Below are 21,235 nucleotides of genomic sequence, written 5' to 3'. Positions count from 1 at the left end.
TCTAGAAAGATATTCAGTGAAGATTTATAAAGGATTGTAAACCCTGTCAAGAAGACATGGCTTAAGATTTTACAGATACCTCTATTTCTATGTAGAAATCCTGCTGTAAAACAAGATATGTAGAAATTCTGATGAAATATTTTTCATTACAAGAATTCATTTAAAGGTGAAAAACATTGTAACTAATCTTGTGTAGCATTCTTTGTCTCCATAAAATCCATGAAAAATAAGTGGTTTCTCCAAAAATAATAAGAGATGGAAACCAGTGGACTCACCAAAACTTAATCTCCTTTCAATGCCTAATTTCATCACAGTGAAAATGAAAATCTTTGGAATAAGCAAGCCAATTTCCAAAATGTTACAGAAATCCTAATTTAAATTTTTAAATATAGGTTTTGTTTTTGATTTGAAACCTCACTGCAGCCTCTTACTGCATATACATATTTCTGGTAGCATAAGAGAAGGGAAGTACAGCTGGTCTAGAAGGGAAGGGATTAGAATTTCCTCCTTTTCAAAAACTGATACTCTGCTAATGGGAACAACTAGGCTATCACAACAGTCAGTATAACTGATAATGCCAGCAACTAGATGGGGTGCAAATAATGATAGAAAAATGCCATCCAAAAAAAAAACTTCTCTCTTTTCCAGCAATGGTATCCGAAATCTGAGTCAGCACACAATAAGCAGCCACAGCAAGACTGACATGGTCACTGTCACAATTAAAATCTTCAGTCTAAAACCTTACAACCAGACATGCTGGCCCTCAATAAACTCATTCACATTTCAAAGAAGGAGTGAAGGAATGAAGAGGGAATGTGCCCTGATTCCCTTTTATAGTGCCTGCAAGTAAAAACAGATATTTTCCTAAGAAGTGCTAAAGACCATTCATTAGTTGCAGACACAACATCCCTAGTCCATGGTTGTAAAATTAGAAAGACAATTTTGACGTCTTTTACTGTCCTAAGGTTGTACACTGGGAAAAAGGGAGCTCTTTGCTATTATTCTCACTGTAGTCACCTGCTTGTATTGTTGTTGGCCTTTTTTTTTTTAATTTAAAAAAAAACACCAAAAAATCAAGTGGCTGAATAGAAATTAATGAAAGTATATTTAGAAATGTAACTGTCTCTGTAGATTTAGCCTCCTCATTTCATGACCAGAGAAAAATAACACAGACAGCAGGTCCCAAAAATCCCACAGCTCTCCTCAATGGCTCGTCCTTGATCTGGCCATCCCTTTTGCTGCTCATTTTTCAAAAGGTTTTTTTCCCTACTAAAATGGGAATTGTTTGGACAAAGTTGAAACTAGCAAGCTGTTTTAAACAACACATATGCGCAGTTATTTGAATTCCAAATACTTGAGCTATTGATTACATTTGTGTCCTTTTTCAGTAAGAATTTATGAATATTAGAATAGAGTTTTTATTCATTTTTTAAATTAATGTTTTCTTTGTATAAGAAATATTTTAAAGATATATTTCAAAAATATACAAAGAAATACCTCTTGCACCATTAATCATTTGACCACCTCAGGCTGAGGCAAATAAATCTATTTTAGTTTGTTCTATAACAAATGAAATTTGGAAGTTTGAGTTAAACCCCCATCAATGGTCAGGATATATAATCTATCTGAACAAATATTACTCTGTTTGAAAATAAATGCACTACAAAATACATCTACTGAAACACTAATCAATCAAATCCTAGTTCTTTGATAGCTTCAGTTCGTGCAGACTGGTGATACTGGACTTCAAAATTTTTGGTTCACTGCCTCATTTCTTGAATTTCATTCAATTACCTCAGCTTTTACTCAGGTGGAGTTGCTTCTGACACAGAAAAAACATCCCTTTTACACACTGTTTTATAAACATCACCTTGAAATTAACTTAGGAGTGTACCAAAACACAGTCATTGCATTTATATCGGGAATAGTATGAAAGAGCCTCTAAGTACCAGAATTTAACAAAAAATGACCAGCAAGTAAGCAGCTATGGGAAACTGGACAAAGCACCAGGTAACTGGTGCGAAGAAATTTCATAACAAAAACATATGCTTATGTAGCTTCTAGGACAAACCCAACCTATTTAAACCAGAGCAATGGCAATGAATCAAAAATACAGATCCCCAAATCCTCAGACAGCTGAAGCAATGAAAATCCTGCACTGGGTTTTGCACAGCCAGTGGACAGTGTCCCTCCAGTTATTAGTGATTAGCGTTTCTTCTGCCCTGTTTCATTGTCCAAGTATTCCTTCCTTGCTTACTTGTACTTTTAACATTTTGTAATTTATGTTCATACACCAAATCCTAGAACTGTATTGCCTGAAAAGGGAAAAAAGGGGAGGGCAAGCTGTAAAGATATGACTGGGATTACAAAAATTGCGTGGCAGAAGAAACAGACAAAATATATCTCAGTATATTTAATATATTTAACAGATTACATTTTTTAAAGAAGCAGCCCAAGCATCCAGCACAGGCTTTGGGGGTCATGGTTTTCCTCAGCAATATTAAACATGGGTATACTGAGTTGAGCATGTTGAGATTAAGAGTGAAAGCTGTAAGAGTTTGACCTAAACCACACTGGGACCAACTCACAGGTTTGAAAGTATTCATGTGACCTGGATCAAGTCTTTACAGAAGACATGGCAGATTAAAAAATGCAGGAAACAGATCAGGCCTTCTTGCCACAGCCATGAAATGAAAGTTTCTTGCCAGCATTCACTACTTACCAAGACAGTTGTGGCCATCATGGGCTAACATGAATCCATCATAGCACGTACACCTGTAGTTGCCTGGAATGTTGATACATTCGTGGACACAACCCCCATTGTAGAAGTCATTTTCACATTCATCGATATCTAAAACACATGAGGAGGAAAAAGAAGCTTTTGTAAAAAGAGAATTCTGACAATACAAAATGATGTCTCCAACTGAGCATGTTTTTTGATATTTGCATGTCCCTAATCTTTCTTTTAGGCTCATATTGCCTACTTCAACCAACACATGTTCTGGGACTGAATATATCAAGGTAATATTTGTCTGAAAAGCGGCAAGCCAATGTATAGAACACTCCTTCACAAAATAATTAGAGTATTATCACAGTAAACAATGTTATCAAAAATTAAAAAAAAAAGGAACACTTGATTTTGGTACACTTTATATTTAAAATGTAGTTTTCGTTTTCTAGCTTCAAAATAACAAGCAGAGAATGAGTGAAACCTTTGACTTGTAAAAACTATGTGATGCATACTATGAACATGGCATGAGACATTTTATTACAAATAAACTATAATTTTCTGTATTAATCCACATACAACAAGAACAACAAAGAGTCCAGTATTTTATTCTCAGAAGATATGATAGAGTTGTTTGGGGTTTTTTCACACTGGCCTGTATGTGAAAGAGGATCATAAAAGATGACAGATGGATTCCGCTTCAATTACAAACAATCCTGTCATATCTTCCCTTCCTCATACAAAAAAATCACTTCTTCACTCATTCTAGAAAATTCAAGCTTTTCTCTTTTTACAAACTGTATTTTGGCTTATACATGGAACATCAGTATCACAGTCACTCTTGTGAATAATTCAGTGGTGCACATCAACCAACTAAGCATACATAAATAATTCAAGATAGCCTAATGGTTTGATAAGTATCAGGTCTAAATTTGTGGCATGCTACACCAAAACCCACAGCTACTCACCCTAAGTTAGGCAGCACATGATAAACAGATAAAGTTATCATTTTAGAAAACCACCTGTTAGTATATCAGAGCTACCCCAGCATTACATTTCAAATGTGTCTTCCCTTGCAGAAGTGATTGACATATTTTTGAATTAGGTTCATGTTCACACAGATTTTCTCCTTTTTCGCACCCCTTTTAAAAGTACTTTATGACAAGCTTTTGGTACCTGGTATCATATCCAGATGCAATCGAAGAGGGCAAGGTGGTTTGGGGAAAAACAGACTCCCCTGAAGAGCCAACTCAGACTCAGCCACTCAGTGCATCCAGCACCTCTAGCTCTTGTGTTGAGGATGGCTGGGTTTGTCCCTCCTCACAAAATCTGTGAGAGCAGGGACAGGCTTCTCCCACTTTGTGTTGCAAGTCTTCCCCCTCATGTTGGCCTCTCCCAAAAATCTACCTTAAACTCAGAATCTTCCAAGTCTCCATCCACCTGCCACCAACAGCTCTAACGTCCCCCTTCTACAATCTCCTCAGACTCTTGAAAAGGAAATTACAGACTTGGCTTTATCTGCAAAACCAACTGGCTATTTCATTAACTCAGCATTTGGCACCACAGAAATACCAGAAATAGGATGCTGGAGAAAGGCTCTTCCAAACAAAAATACAACCTGCTGCTTAAAGGTAAATTTCCTAGTCTTTAAAGCACTGCTCTTTTTCAGAAGGTTCTCATTCTTTACTAAGAATTTCCATCCATGATTTGTGCAAGTGCCCACTCAGCACAGCCTGTGGTTGTGCTCTACCTTCCAAGTCCAGTATGACAGCAAAAAGAAATATCTCCAATTTTTCTTGAAAACAAGAACCAGCAAGTCAAGTGCTCATTCCAAACAACCTGCAACGCAATCTCTGAGAAGCTGCTCTTATTAGGCCATAGCTCCGTCTGCCTGGGTGAATATTCCCAAAATGTTACAGTCTGGTTTCCACTCAGCAGAAATTTGCAGCTTCCATAACAATTCATGAATATTTCCAGAAACTTTGTGTCATTCTCTACAGGCTAGAGGGACAAAAACAGAGACCTACAGTAATGCCATATTTTAACAGGCCAATACAATACTCACAAAGCATCTAACATGATTTTGATGTCATGCATGTCAGGTGTTCCCCTCCAGACACTCAGAAAAAATGGCATCTTCATTTCAAGGTTTGTTTTTAACTTTTATCCAGCAATGAGTCTTTTCAGAAGAGGGAATTCAGAATAAGCTGTTATCACCTCTTATGTTCCTCAGCATCAGACTGCCAAAGGTTGAGCATTTAATTCCCTTTTTATTCAAACAATGAAACAAATAGGACTATTTGTTTAAATAAGCAGTGAGAGAGCTGTCAAAAAGGACAAAAAAAAATTGAAAGAAATGTGAAGCCTTTTGAATGACTACCCCTTATATAATATGTAGTTCTAAAAAGCTGTGCTGTGATTAGCAGCACAAAGTGATGATGCCATAAAAATACTCAGGTTAGAGAAAGGGTAATGAAACAGATTAAGAAACCACAAAAACAGCTAAGAAACAGATTATTTGTATCTCGTTCTCTCAGAAGTTCAAGTCACAACTAATATTGCAAAAGGATTAGAAAATTATTTCTCCCTTTTGTACCCCAACAGCTGTACAAAACCAGAAGCAGAACCAAACATTCTAACTCCTTTTCAGAGCCATGTTGTGGGATTTTTGGTGTTTCTTCCTTCCAAAACGCACATTAGTATTTAAGAACCTCACTTGGCAGGCTGATTGGAATTTCTATTTCAAGTATGGCTAGCAAAAAAAAAGGGGGCTGAGACTGGTAAATTCACATTTCCAAAAAAAACCTGGAGCAAAAACACACCAAAAAACAAAAAATGAAACCAAAAAACCAGCCCCTCTCTCGGCCCAAAAAAATCCAACCAAAAATCCCCAAACAAACAAGAAAACCTCACAAAACCATGCAAAAAGCCTACAAAGTCCAAATACTGAACATTTTTGAGGCTCCAACTGCCAAGAGAAATGCAAACAATGTGACAACCACTCCATCTTCTCTTATACCTGGAGGAAGACATTCTTTAAAGAATGACTCAGTGTGGAACAACTATAATTTATGGACAGAATGCTACATCTGACATACCAGAATACAGCTTCCTTAGTAATGCTCCATATAGAGTACAAATAATAGGAGTACATTCAATAAAACCTGAAGGCTTGCTCTTCCTTTTGTCTATTGTAAACCTCAAAATTTGCAGGGGCCATCTGTGTTGATTTCCTTTTGGTTAGGTCATATCCTATTATTCTTTTTTTCCTAAAATTGATAGAATTGGGTGTTAATCAAAATTTCAGTTCTAAACACTTCTGAGAAATTAAGCTTTCCCTGTTAATTTTGTAGCTTCAACTATCCTTAACATTTTTAGCATTTGGTCACTTAATATTCTTTCATCATGAATGAATTACCATAACAAAAACAAAAACCAAAACCAAGAGGAAAAAAATAAATGTACTTATCCAATCATGAAACTGTGATGGATGTAGTTGCATCTGCTGATGAATTTGCAAGGTTTCTCAAAGGGAAACCTGACCTTTTATCTACACTGGCAAAATATTTATAAAGTTTTCAACTCCTTAAATTCCGGCTGCTCAGATGGGGAACTCTTAGGGTGTTTAGTGAAGAAATCACCTTAAAAGAGAACTGCAGTGCTTCCAGTCCAAGAGGAATTAATTTCATGTGGTACTACAATGGCAGGAATCATGGGAGTCTCAGACAAGAATTAAATGCACCAGAATGATTAAGAAGGTGTAGAGACATTTTTAGCCACAACCTGCCAAGAACCTATTTGAGCTTAGTGTATTCAAAAGAGACAGCAACTCCCAATCCCAGGGATGGATGTAAGGACATCCTCAAATGCTGGCAAAATAATTTTGATCGTCTCTTTCTGGAACTGGTTCAGAAAATCTCAAAAATCCACTGCTTGTTTCAAAAGTTTTAAATTAAAAAATGATCAGGAAAAAAAGAGGTAAAAGAAACTTGATTACTTGCATGTACTAGTAACTGTACTGGTCCAGCTATTTACCAAAGTAAAAGAGGCTTGGAAACTCCATCCTAATTCTTTCTGGAAAGCAGAGGTGAATCTTTCTGTTACTATCTGGAAATAACTCTTCGAACACATTCCTAGGGAACACAGTCGTGCTTTGCTACTGCCCTCCTCAAGAAGCAGATGTGTTACTTAAAGAACACCTACTCTTTGAGACTGCAGTTATCACACAATGCAAGCATCCAAGAACTTTTTTTTAAAACGCTAGTGTCTTGGTTCTAGAAGACAGGTGTCTGCTACTGAGAGCAGGAGCCTCCCTTGGGATGAAAGAATGTAGACCCCCCTCCCTCCAAATTATTATAAATTTGAAATCAAGGGGGCTTTCAGGCAGAGATCTGGGGATAGGAATAACAGTTCTTTACCAGTATAACCAGGCAAACAAACAAACAATAACTACAGCAATAACAAGAACACAGAACCAGGGACCCCGGGACAGCCTTCTCGGCTGAGATGGGATGGAGAAGAGGTTTTGTTTTCACAGACCCCCTCGGGCAGTCAGTCCCGGTGCTCCTGCAGGGCTCCGAGGAACAGTCGGCTGGAAACAGCAGGGACGAGCTGAGATCCTGGGCCGGTGGCTGAGGTGGAACAGCAGTGATGAGCTGAGATCCTGGGCCGGTGGCTGAGGTGGATCAGCAGCTCCGCGGCGGTGGCTGCCACACGTCTCGGCAGGACAGGGGGTGCGAGGCCACCAACAAAGAGGGGAGAAGGAGAAGAAGCAGCAACTCCGACTGGGTGATGGCGAAAAATCCCATCTCCCCACCGCAGCAGCTCCGCGACCCAGCACACGAACGTCCTTCCCCGAAGCCGAAGAAAAACAGCCAAAAACTGTCCCCACCCTCCTTTTCTGCCCCCTTCCCCCCGCCCTGGGCCCGGCCACTCTTTGTCCGTTGTGAGCACCCCTAAGTACCGGTAGTTAGGTTGCCCCAGCACGTAATGGGTAAAAATTCCCCGGGCAGGCCAGGAGGACAAAACAAAACAACAAAAAAAAGACATCTAACCCTCAACACCTAGACAAGTATCTGAGAAAATCTGAGGATGTGTTACCATGAGGACATGCTGTAATTTACAGTCCTTGTATTTCAGTTACAGGATAAGAATTTGACTTTTTTTTTAAGTGACCTGATTCTTCTTAGCCTGATGGGACCTGTATTTCCCTTACACATAATGGGGTTGATTCTTCTTTCATTATTAGAGGTGAAACTGACCCTCCCTCAGGATTTGTTTAATTTGTCTGTTCTGCCATAAAGATGGAACTCTTACAAGCCTCACAATGCCACCCTGCAGAGAAGCAGCTCTTCCAGAAGCACATACAACTATGAAATGTTCAAAATAAAACAAGAATCAAACTCTTCTGCTTCCCATATTCACAGTATGTCAGCTTTCTGTTTCAGCAGAGAATAGAATGCATGCAATAACTAATGTCCACAAGACATATCAAACTGTAAAATAGCGAGGAAGTTGCAAAATGGCTGGTTCCCATTTTGTCTAAACATTTTCAGCAGTGTCATGAAATTTACTGTGTGCTAATCATCTTTTCCAAGCACTAACCAGCTCTCCTAGAAGGTGGCACAGAATTTATGGCAAGAAAGCAAAAAGTCTACCTCCAGAAACTCTGGGGGTACTCTACTCTACGCTTCATTGCATCACTTGCAATTAATTAAGTTCCCAAATGTCCAAAAATAGTTTCAACACAGGCAACAAAGTTTGTCAGCACAGCTACAGATCATCATGGGCACAGCTAGTGAAATCAAAGCAAATGCTTGCATGGATTTGAAAATTTTGGATGAGCGTCACAGCTAAACTGTCACAAGAAGCCTTATGGCCATTAACATGCAAAAGGAAGAATGACTGAGGCCTGGAAGTCAACAAGCCAAATTCAGTGTTTAGTGTTGAATTCCACAGATTTCTATAGAAAATGGGAAAGTGCGCATTGACACAATTTTTATCTTGGCATCTGTCAAGGCCACAGATCCCAACACTCACAATGCAACAGAAGATGCTCAAAACAGGCATGGGATTGAATAAAATCCATGTCCATTTTAAAGTATTTCTTGACTAGCAATGTAAGAGCAAGATCTGGAGCTAATTTAGTGAAAAAAAAATTCAATTGACTTTGAAAGGAGTAATTTATGTGCTTGGACATTTTAAAAGAAATAGCCAAAGAAAGCTGTCTGCCCACATCAACTTCTAATTTAGAGAACCACAAACAAAAGTGATTGTGCAGGTATAACATGCAGATGTGGAACATCTCATAAAGAAGCTGAATCCATTAAATAGCTAGAAAAAGAAATATTAAAATCTTTGTAAGTACATCTTGATGGATGAAGCCATGTATTTCTTCAGTATCTAAAGAAAAAAAAATATATTCATCTTCCTTTTATCTAACTGCTTTAAACAAAATACTAGCAAAAAGATACTATGGAGACAGTCAATAACATTGTCCTTACAAATGTGACAGGAAAGAAACTGTGTTTTACCTTCTTGCATCAAGAGGGGTTGCTGCTAGCCTCTACAGAGGGAAAAGCATACCAGATGCAAAATTCTCTTTTATCAGTTGTCTTCTGCTAAAAAAATGCCATCCTATAGTTCTGCAACAGCAGCATCTTGCTTGCTTATCCACAACTAATATACAGCAAAGAACACTGCAAGACACTGGAGCCCATATTTCCATGTGGTAATATTTTTCACTTTCATGGCTTCTCTACTAAGAGTTTGCAAAGAATGTTATTGATTCTTTATTGAGTTTTGGTCACTCTTTCTCCTATCGCTACTGTGCTATCCTCATATCCACAGAAAAATACAGGAAAAAAGTCTCACCCCTAGATTCTAAATCCTACGCACTAAGAACAGATTTACAGCGCAGAAATATCTTCCTCATTGCATAGCTTCACGCAAGCTTGATCTCAGATGCTCGTGAAAGAAAGTAACCTTGTAAAATCCAAAGATAAAATAGCCTGAGATGAAATCCCAACCCTACAAAAGTCACAAGGCTTTTTATATACTGGCTTAATGAAGCCAGGAAGACATATTTTCTGGGATTCACAGTAGAGAGATATGTGAAACAGGATCAGTACTCAAATTTTTTGTTCCTATTTCCAGTTCAGAACAAACAGCAGATAGCACTGACTGCTACTTTAAAGGAAACAGGGGGAAATGAAGTTACATTCACACTGACAAGAACTACAAATAAGTTCAAGTCCTGGATCATAATCAGATCAGCATCTTACTCTTTTTCATAACTGGGTTTGAGACTGCAAAAGCCATGAAAATAAGTAAAAATTATATGGGAATATTTATATATTTAAAAATTTATATATGTTCTTTGGCAGAGTCTACATTTTATATACTTTCAGCAGATATACATCACACTCTGAACAATCCAAACCTAAGGCATTTTCATTTCCGGTATGAAATTGCACTTTCCTTAAGAAGGGAACCAGTTCCAGATCTAAAGGCCAGGATAAAAGCTCAAACATAGGTTAAAGGCCATTCTGGTAAAGTGTAGGTGAAATTTGTCAGAAGTTCAGCTCTCTGGGAAACATTCAACCTAAGCAGCAATACTAAACATGTTAGATTCTTACAAAGAGTTTAGCAGCAGCACATTTCCACACATTTGAAATCTGCTCTACTCTTAAAATTCGCAGAATCTGACCCATGTATGAAGAAGGGTGGGAAAACGTTATCAATTATAAATTTCACTCCATCTGACCTGATGAAATACCATTTCCATCTGTGTTTTGTGGTATCAGAATTCAGCATCTACTCCAAGTCCAAATTTTATGAAGAACATATTGATATACCAGGACTCATTCAATATATCTACTAAAAAAAACCCCTTCACCTTCAGAGATAAGTCCATTTTTAAATATATCTTTCCATGAAAAGCTTGTTAAATTACTTTTACTGTAAAACAAATTATTTGTTACATCTGGTCCTTCCTGCAATACTTTCTTTTTTTGACTCATAAATGTTAACATCTTTAGATGCTGTGACCTTGTAAATGTTACAATCTAATGAATCAGAGGAACAAAGAGTGCAGTTTTTACAGCTTTCAAGCTGCCATGATGTTTTCAAGACGCTTATGCCAAAGAAAACTGTAAAATTTGATAGCAATTAGGACTTCTCTAAGAGGCAAGGTCAAGGGTGGGTAGGCTGGGAACAGGGTAAATTCAGAAAGAGCAGGCGGATGTTTCTCCATGGAGAAGGAAAAAGAACAGGTACAATACGTTGTTTAACCTGAGGTTTTTTCAGTGTAAATACCTCAAGAGCCTTTCCACTATGGGTACTGCCTCTCCCATGTTTTTCCCATTATTGCATCCACAAAGAAAAAGAATAATTCAATTTTACAACTTCCTTCAAAAATGTCACAAGCCCTTATTTCCCAGTAGTAAACCATCAATAAAATGAAAAGGCCATGCCAGCTTAGTGGACATGATTTGGATACAGTCTGTGGTACTGTTGTGCTGTTTTTCTGGAAGCCATTTCATCCAGTTTCCAGAAAAGAACAAGTTCTCTGCAACAGTTTTGTTTCCTCTCCTTCTGTGATGGCTGAACACAAAGTTCATCATGCTTTATATTGTGCTAAAGTATTGTCTGAAAGAAGTGGGGGGAAATGGAATACAAACCAAACTGTAAAGGTATGCCCAGCTGGTTAAAGAACACAAACATTTTTAAAGTGTGAACAGTTTCATATTTAGAACTATCTTGCTTAAAAGCATTTAGGATACGTCTGAAAGACAGATGAGACATCATCACATTTATCACTGCCTGTAGATATGACTTCTTTATTTTCTGTAATTTTAAATTTAGTATTATTTAAATATTGCTTCATAATTTTTTCCCTAACCACAATTATTAACTTATCCTTTTAAAGAAAGCACAGAGATAACCATTAATGATCCCTATTTTGCCCTGTGTCTGTAATTTTTTTCCTATTATTATACTTTGTACAGCAAGCATGGATCAAATTTTCAAGTCGCACAGAATACGGATGGCCTTACAGGAGTCACCCTCACAGCCTGAGGAAAAACAGCTTTCAGACACACAAGTCTTTCTCTAAGGAGCTGATGAAGTAATTGAACTGAGTCTATCAGCTCTAGCAAATGAAGGTGTGTTTAGGTGTGTTGCTCCTTTCCAAGTTTTAGTTAATTATCTTCAAATATTGTGCATCATATAAAGAGATGATGCACATTTAGTTAATTATCTTCAAATATTGTGCATCATATAAAGAGAATAAGTCACATTTAAAGACACAAGTGACTAGACAGTAACAAGTGCCCAGTACTGTAGGCTGACTTCAGCTGACACAGCTCACACATTGGTAAATGAAACAAGGCAACAGATGATTAAAATCCAAAATTTCTGCAGTAGCTGAATTGTTATATCTCACATTTTTGGTGAAAAACCATCCCATTCTTCATTCATCAATAAGAAATAATGGTGTCCAGAGACTCCATTCCTTACATTTTTCTTAAATTCACCTTCCCTTCCTCCATTTCCTGTCACTGTTCTCTTTCCTGTGCTTTTCCCTCCTTATTTAAACTTAGTTTGAAGAGTAGAAAGAAGATTTTTAGTAGCTGGACATTGATATGCCAATCAAAGTGACAACAGACACAAGAACCTACCCCTTTGATTCCTCCTTTGAGGATGCCTGATGTTCAAGACAGGTATTCCAGCTTCAGTCCACATGTACCTTGCCACTGGAAAGTTATCACTGAAGTACAGTGAAGTAAGAAATATGCAAAAATATTGAAATAAAAAAGGTAACATACAAACTGAAAGCTGAGATTCTGCACGCATTTGATGTCACTTGCCAGACACCTAAATATCCTATGCGCTGTCATACATAACACTCCAGCAGCAGGAACAGGGAGGAGATCAAGAAGTCATATGGAACACTCTTCACTTAGGACCTTATAGAGTTTCTGACTGCTTAATTGTCAAGTCTTCCTACTGCATTAACATTAGAGTTTTACAGAGCTTTTTATCTACAGTACCTTTTTGATGCCTGAAACCTTTGGAGAGCTAGAATCCTTTATAGGGAAAGAAATAATTAAGCAGAGTTCTTTCCCTAGGGGACATTATATATTCTATTAATGTATCCGAGTATTACCCCTGTGTGACATTTGCCATCTCGACTAGCACAATGAAAACTTATTTGGGACCATTCCAGTTTCATTTGCAGTACATAGATTTATTTTTTTTTCTAGATAAACCCAAAATTATTGTAATCCTGCATTCAGCATCTTGAACTCTTGATTAGAGTTTGGAAGAGCTTGACATTTGTCTTAATTAATATTTAAACAGATTGGCTGCAAGTTCTTTGAAGCTCAAGTGAGATACCCAAATAAAGATGGATACCTGCAGAGCACGTAACAGTTTTAGAGTCTGTCTTTATTTAGTAGCTGCCATGCCCAACAAGCTCAAGCAGAGAGGCTTCCTGTTCACAAGCTGTTATGAATGTGAAACATGACATTTGACAGCATTTTTCCCACCACTTCTAAATCACAGCCATTTCCAGTTGCCTCTTAATATAATGGGAAATGTTTGATTCTACATCAAATCTTCAAAGTTCTTGGTGATATAATGGGAGAGTACTTCTGTGTCTTTATTGACACTGCTGGTGTGCATGCATCCTAATGATAATTGTTTCAGTAAGTCATGGCAGAAGGTTGTCCTAGATCTTTCGATTTGAATATGCACCTATAAATTTTGAGAAGAATGTTTCAAGTAGTGAAATTAGCTCATTGATACAGATATAATACACTGACTTTTTTTCCAGACTCTGTAGGCATCTCATTCTCAGATTGTTTATCTCCAACCTTACTTTGCATTTCATTTCTAAATGTCTGTCCACTGACAAAGGCAAAAAATACCAGCCTTCTATTCTGAAGTAAATTTCTTTATTACTTATCAGTGAACAAATATTAACTTCTTTTATGTGGCACTTCATGCAGAGGAGCAGAACATTGCTTCTTGCCCATTTCAGAATGAGTCAGTGGCAGACACACTGCCAAATGGAAGATTTCTTAATATCATAGAGCACACGCTTCCTTAGTCCCTGGCAGACTGACATTTCTTCAGTTTCAGGCTGAAAAAGCTAAGACCACAAAACAGTATGAGAGGCTACAGAGAAGTGGTTTTCAGCCTTCCTGGATATGAGGAACTAGTATGTCTTCCAGCAGAAGTGGAAACACTTGTATAGCAAATTTACATCTTCTGACAGCAGGCTTACCTTTTCAAACTATATTTTACCACCTGTATTTTAGCGGTAGTCCTTGGGTAATTGCAGACTCCTGGCTGAAAACTACTCTGCTGTGCTGGTTAACCACTTGGGGAATATCATGTAATTTATATCATGCAAGATTTATAAAATACAGGGCTTCCTGTCATCCTTTATCACTTGGTCAAACTTCCTACTCTGTATGAGACACATACTAGATATTAATTCTGCTAGCCTAAAAAAGCTGGCAGGAGAGTCCCACACAAGCAGTGAGCAGAGCAGCTTTGCATTACACTACTGTTGGGCCCTGCAATGAGGGAATCACCTGTTCAGGGCTGCCTTTCATTTCAACATTTACTGAAGTTGTGTGGCTACTTCTAAACATGATCAACAGGGAAACCATGAACTTTTATGCCCTGACAGACCCAATTCTTATGAAGCCCCAGAAACCAACTCTGCCTCCTATTTTGCCATCTGTTCCCTGAATACAGACAAATTAGTACCATTCCCCAACAACATCCTTGATGAACTGAAGGCCTCTCAGCATTTTGGTTTGCAGACAACAGCAAAGAGCAGCCTACAAGGAATGCCATTCTTAGTCCTTCACAGGGATGAAGGCTGTAAGTCCTTACCCATTAAACTGCAGCTGACTGGGGGTAACTTGGCTCATTAAAACACAGATCCTTCTTTGGTTTAGAATAATTAAAATTGGTTTTGCTCTAAATTGTTTTTCTACCAACAGAAGCTTTTATCCAGTCTAGGAGGGTGTACATGATGCTAGAACAGTTGTAACACACATGGAATGCACTGAAAAATGAGAGTATTACTCATTCATTAAAACTCAATGAAAGAGAATTCCCTCACACTCATGGTAATTAAGACTCCAGATACCTCTGACAAGAGTAATCTATTAATACCAATATGTTGCCTGATTTGCAATATTAGTAATTCCACATTACATTTCTTTTTATCCAGAAGATAGTACTGAGGATTTCTTACTTTCCTTTTCTTTTCTATGGTATTAAGAAAACTTTTCTTAGAAAATACTTCATTGCTCCAGCCTAGATACAGATACATTATTTGTATTTAGTTTATGTTTTCAAGAGAGTGGTGTTAATTTTGCTCATGCTTGCAGAGCTGTAGGTATTTTTAGGAAACAAACAGTAAAATTAGTTGAGATGACCCTATATGAATCCATTTACATAGCTCATTTATGAGGTTGATCTGTTCACTTCAAAAAGATCTCAGAAAACTAAACTGGATAGAAATCATCAAATATTTACAACACCTTTTTTTAATCTGAGATAGTCTTGCAAAAAAAGCTTAAACTCATATTTGTCTACCACCCTTCAGCTCTGTGCACCATCTAGAAGGTACAAAAATTACTAGGCTACAAATGTTACTACTATGCAAGAGTTTAGGATGATCAAGTCATATTTTGTTCCTGTAATGAAAATATAAGCTTGTTACAGACTTGGGTTTCAGCATCTCACTTTCTTTAAGTTCAACCTTACTAAACCAGTGATAACAATGATGATACCCTAAATGTGAGCACACATAAGCATTATCTGAAACAGTTCACAGCTCTAAAAGCTGTCTCCATCAGGACTGTACAATCATGAAATGTAGAGCTATTTCCAAGATGCCAAAACAGTTGGCAATTTTGCTGCACAACTCAGAATTCTGGCACAGCCTCTCTCAGCTTCTTAACAACAATTCTGTCTCCACAGTGTGTAAAGTACCTGTCACAGAGTTTTGCTTGGATGTACAGACTGAATGTTTTCCTTTTTTTTTTTTTTTGAAAGCATAGACCTGGCCAGTATCAACAAGAAGCCCTAGATGTTGTAGTCAATGAATGCAAAAGGGTTTTATTTTCAAAAAAATACCAAATTGATGTAATTTTTTTATTCCTGAAACAGAAAACCCAATCCTACTGATACATGCTGACAGTCCTAAAATTTTATCAACAAAAAGAGGTCATCAGTTATCATGTAGGCTCTCCTCAGTCTTTGAAAAGGCCATGCAGAAATTAGTCTTGTGAACCAGAGCCCTATTTATCATCAGAGGCAAATAAAAGAGAAAATCTAATAAACAGTAGTAAGCAGCCTTTGGTTTTTGGCCTGTGCACGTGCAGCCATTGTCCAACAGGGACATAAATGTACAGATAGTGAATAGTAGCAGGCAACCCACTGGCTTTTCCATCAACATTACCCTTTCCAGACTCTCAAAACATTTCCTGGACTCTTTGGCAACTAGAGAGTAAGCAATACCAGGAACAGGACTTAATGAAGTTACACACTCATCTTTGCTGGATAAGAGGTAAGTGAGGGTTAGATGAGGCAAAGCCAAGCTGTACAAACACCAGTTTTGTAGTGAGGAAAGTCCACAAAAAATGAAAAGGATGAAATTAAACATTAAAATCTGAAAAATACCACTGTTGACTCGTGACATCAAAATATTTTCATTTATAATCTGTGCTCACATCTGATTTTTGGATTAAAAAGGGAGATAGGGAAAACATGCAATTTCAGCTTCATCCTGAAATCAGACAATTTGGCTCCCGTGTTCAAATATCCTGTACTAGAAAGCACACCCATCTTCCATTAACACTATTAAATGAAAAAAGGATGAAACTGCAGATACAGGAATAATAATATGGGCATTTGCTGTAAATTGAAGAGTGCTCATATTCATAGCCTGGAAATCTTCCTTTGGGAATTATAAGCAATTATATTTGTTCATTATGTTGGGGAGAATGTTAGGTAGAGAGAACCAGAGAATGCCTACAACTTCTGTGCAGTATTCAAATAATAATCTGCTTTTGACAGAATACACCACAGAAAGCCAAGCTGTACAGCTCTACTGACCTCCTCTCCAACAGCAGAGGGATAAAAGTGGCTAAGGTTATATAAGTAATTGTTTAGTCCTGTAGACCTATCTCCAATACTCTGTAGATGATTTCTAATGAGATGATTTTCATGTTATTTTATTATGCAGAGAGAGACAAAACACAGTAATATCTTGCCTAAAGACTTGGGTAACAACCCAATAAACCGTTTGGGTTAGCTTTCTTTTTTTTTTTTGTTTTATTTTTTTTGGGGGGGGGGTTGTTTGTTTGTTTAATTGGACAGTACATCCAACATAAAACTAGAGATGTGAGATGTCACTTCTTGAAATGCTCTTCATGAATTCCATATGCTTCTTCCTTTTCCTCATCTTTCTAGAGAATCCCTATTTTAGCATAGTCTCTGGTGTATAGTCACAGTATTTCTAAGATACATAAACAGAAGTCCAGGAGAGAATACATTATAATATCCTGGGTTATCCACTGAAAACAGGGCATCAAGGCCTGACTAGTTAACTCACCCATAAATAATACAGGACTTCAGCCTCAGTAAAAGGCTCAAAAATGTAATAATAGGGTTATGTGTGCTCATGCACAGCACCTGATTTAACAGTGTAGCCATCTGAAGTTCAGTAGAACATCCAGGTGAAGCTTTTCAAAGTATTTACTATTTTTTCACCACTGACTTGAGACTCTCCTTAATGAAGTCTCATTTTCAGAAAAGTGTGAAGGCCCATCATTCTGAAGATGCTGTTAGCTACCAAGCCAAAAACTCAGGTTTGTAGGGTTTGCCCATGTAGGGAAACACATGAGGTTCCTGTTAAACCACATTAGATGAGGCTGCAAAGAGACAGATGTACACAATTACCTGCTCCTGCACAATTCTTTCCCAGTATTCTGAGCATGGCCAATCACTCGTCTACCACTGTGAGTTTTGCAGAACACTTGCAGAAGCAAACATGCTTATTTTCTATTCCTATTCTGAAGATATCATTAAAAACAGTGCATTGAATGAAACTTCTGGCTCAGGATGTCTTTAAGTCTCAAGCTGCATTCTTCCATTTCATGTTTTTTGTATAATCTACTTGTAAACATCCACTGTCGACCACTGTCAGAGAATGCACATCAGGCTAGACCGATCTTCAGTCAAACTTGGTCTGGCCAGCTTGCACACATTTGATATTAAAATATAAATACACATAGGCAGGGACCAGATTCTTTGCATCCACTGTGAAGAGTCCTAATTTTTCTTTCCTGTACTGGGTATAATTTAAGAATCTTTGTATATTCAATCATCACAGAACATGAAACTAACTGGAAAACAAGCAGAAATTATAAAAAATGCTTTAGTGGATTTCCAATGATCTGATAGCTAAGCAAACAAAACTGACATTCAGGAAGGTCTGTCCATCTCCATAACTGGCACAAGTGACTTTTTATGGAATTTTCTCCCAAGTGCATATAGAGGTCTAGTAGACTTAGCATATAAAGTGTTAATTTGTGTTTAGTTTGTGCAAGTATGTGATTCAGCCACTGAATTAAAAGCATTGCAAGTTAAATAAACGTATGACCACACAATCTAGCAGAGCTTCCTGAGTAGAATGCACTAAGAAAAACATTTAAATTAAAGAATTAAAAACACAAAACTGAGTCTGGGAGTGTGGAAGCCAAAGAACCAGCCAACCTCAAAAGCCTCGCTCTCCCCTGGAGAGCTTCTCCCTAGGCGAGACACTCTTATGTCATGAAGAGAAAAAGTGTCACTCCCAGAGGCCTTTGAGTTGAACATGTTAATTTGTTACACCCCATTGGTTTCCCTCCCTATCAATCCACCTTGATACATGTATCCAAGTTTCCCCCTCCCCTCTCCTTCCCTATAAATACCCTGGTTTTTTTCCCCCAGTTGGGAGAGCTGCTGTCACTGGCTCCCTTCACTGAGGGCCCTGCTATAATAAAGGTTATTTCTCATTGGAATGCCATACAGCTCTCTAGTCTCTCTCTCCACGTCGCCTGCACGCTGCCGCTGAGCTGAAATGACTCGCCAGGCAGAGGAAGTGCCTGTGCCCCTGGGCAGTCCTTTTCAGGACGGCTTCTTCAGGGTAGTCGTAGCACTCCTTGCCATCGACACTGCTGCGGCATGGGAGGATGAATTTCATCACGATCCAATGATAATATGGCAGCTTAAAAATACCATGTCCTGATTAAATTTGAAGCACAAGTTCAGAATATTCTTCATTAATTACAATGGAATTTGAATCTCACAGCTGCAGGCTCTTTGCCCTGATAGACCTCATCCAGCTTTGTAGATGCCCACACCTGTGCCAGAAAGAAGACTCTTATTTTGAGGACATGGTTCTTCTGCCCTATTTTTGTCTCCAACAATGCAATGCAAACTGCATGAAGGGAATTCCTCTCCCTCAACCATAAAGGTTAAGCAAAGCAAATGGTTCAAATGGGCTGATCTGTAGTACTGAGATCCACCTTTGGAAAGATGAAATCCACCCTCCATCCTCTTCAGATAGCCCTGAAAAGCACAGAAGCTCTGTTAATACACCAAATGATCAACAGAGAGAGCCAAGGCCTGCCTCCCTTCCAATATAACAAATTTGGTTTATTCTGAAATTTAGGTCTCTGAAGGAGTGCAGACACCATAATCAAGTGCCTAAGCATAATTTCAGTGTTGAACTAAATTAATTATGGGGTGTATTATTAATGGTTGTGACTGACAAGTGTTTGCCTGAGGACAGACAAATGCAGGAAGCAACTTTCTTTGTACTGATTCACATGGTAGTCTTGTAACTTGTGACCCCAGAAAACTTTTAAAACAAAGACAGAAACATGTTTTCAAATTACCACAGGAAAAGTAAAGTAATCCCACCCCCACCAGTCAACCAATTTTACAGCCAGCAGACTGCAGAAAGCCACATGGAGGAGATATTTTTAATTAATTGCAATATAAGGAAAATAATGGTTACCTGTGTTCAGTCTGAACAATTATTAGCAAAAGTGTCTTGGTATTTTAAAGTAAGCCATTTAAGAAAGGCTTACTGTTTTAAACATAGGCTGTTTCCGATTATAAAGCAGAGCTTTTAATTAAGATTAGTAAGGCCTAATTCAAGCTATAATTTGGTTCCTTTAGTTAGCAAATGTCTATTAAAACCAAGCAATTAAGGTTAAATAGGTTGAAGCATTTAAAGCACTCCCTCCTGCTTCAAATGCTATAATAGAAAAGACTATGTCATTGACTAATTCAGACCAGATGACATATATTAACATTTATTTATTTCCCTTAAGTTTTTTACTTCCTTGTTGATCATAAAATATATTGAAGAAGAAACTCTTGGTAAACTAAGTTTTCAGTGGAACAATATGTTGTTAATAGTTAAAAAAACAAAATACAAAATACAAATTCTGCAGTTCATTATAGTATAAAGTTTGTTCCCATTATGTTTTTTTCCCTGATTCTATAAATATCAATAATAAGAAAATTCCTAGTGGCGTATTTCTGACTTTTGATATTTGTACTCATACTTGGCATGATCTTAAGCATAGATGTTGTGTGTGTACTTAACAGATAAAGGTAGAAATAAACTACAATTTGTACATAAATGGACTTTTAAAGCATTCCCATCTCACCTTCCATTTCCTATTTTTCCCATTTGCACAGCTTCTTCAAAGACTGAGATTCTTCATGCTTGGTCCTATCCTTAAGATCAAGTTATTCTAGCAAGTTCAAGCCAAATTGGGTGAGCAAATCAAGGCTGTATTGCTGAGGGCACAAGAGCCTCCCCCACATCCTTCTGCCTGGCTGTGCCGGAGCCCATCTTCAGCAGGACCCCCTGGCAACACTCACACTCAATCCTTTCACCTGCCTTTTGGACTCTTCAGAACTCCCTCATAAATAAATCACAGTTTTAAAGATTAGTTTAAAGTTTTAAAGGCTGTCCTTTCCATCAAACAGGAGACTCACAGAAAATGCTGTGTGCAAACATAACCACTCAGGTGCTCTCAGAACAACAACACTGGGGTTTTCCTCAGTGAATGGCAGCATTAAGGAAAACATGCCGGTCCTTCCAGAAGGTGTCTTCCCATCCCTTGAGTCTAGACTCTGGCTAACTCAGGCAATTGTATCATGTGATCCTACCCAGGATGAAGACTAATGTTGTGGAGCAGGCTTCAACAACTGTCTGTTGCCTTCCATACAGACCACTAGAATACTTGTCTTAAAAATAGCTCAAAATTATGACTAGTACCTAATCATAACATCAACATTAATGGACATCACCAAGAGCATTTCAGCATAAGCAGTACAGGAATGTATTCTAGAAACTATTTTCTAGTAACTCTTTCTTGGTTTTGTGCAGCAAACTCCACTGAAAGAACTCAG

At 37.8% G+C, this 21,235-nt stretch overlaps 1 protein-coding gene across 1 annotated transcript in view; it reads right to left on the bottom strand.

The window, feature by feature from the left end:
• SCUBE1 (signal peptide, CUB domain and EGF like domain containing 1) overlaps positions 1-21,235 on the bottom strand; it is a 266,991-nt gene that overhangs the window by 165,506 nt on the left and 80,250 nt on the right. The window contains exon 4 of the mRNA XM_088055086.1: positions 2,723-2,851. Within this exon, the coding sequence (XP_087911212.1) occupies positions 2,723-2,851 (129 nt within the window). The remainder of the gene's footprint in view (positions 1-2,722; positions 2,852-21,235) is intronic.

This window comes from Pseudopodoces humilis, chromosome 5 (assembly GCF_049639895.1).
Source record: "Pseudopodoces humilis isolate 2021_Gansu_Grassland_sample_001 chromosome 5, ASM4963989v1, whole genome shotgun sequence".
Classification (NCBI taxonomy): domain Eukaryota; kingdom Metazoa; phylum Chordata; class Aves; order Passeriformes; family Paridae; genus Pseudopodoces; species Pseudopodoces humilis.
The sequence above is the reverse complement of the archived record's forward strand: the minus strand, read 5'-3'. Positions and strand labels throughout refer to the sequence as shown.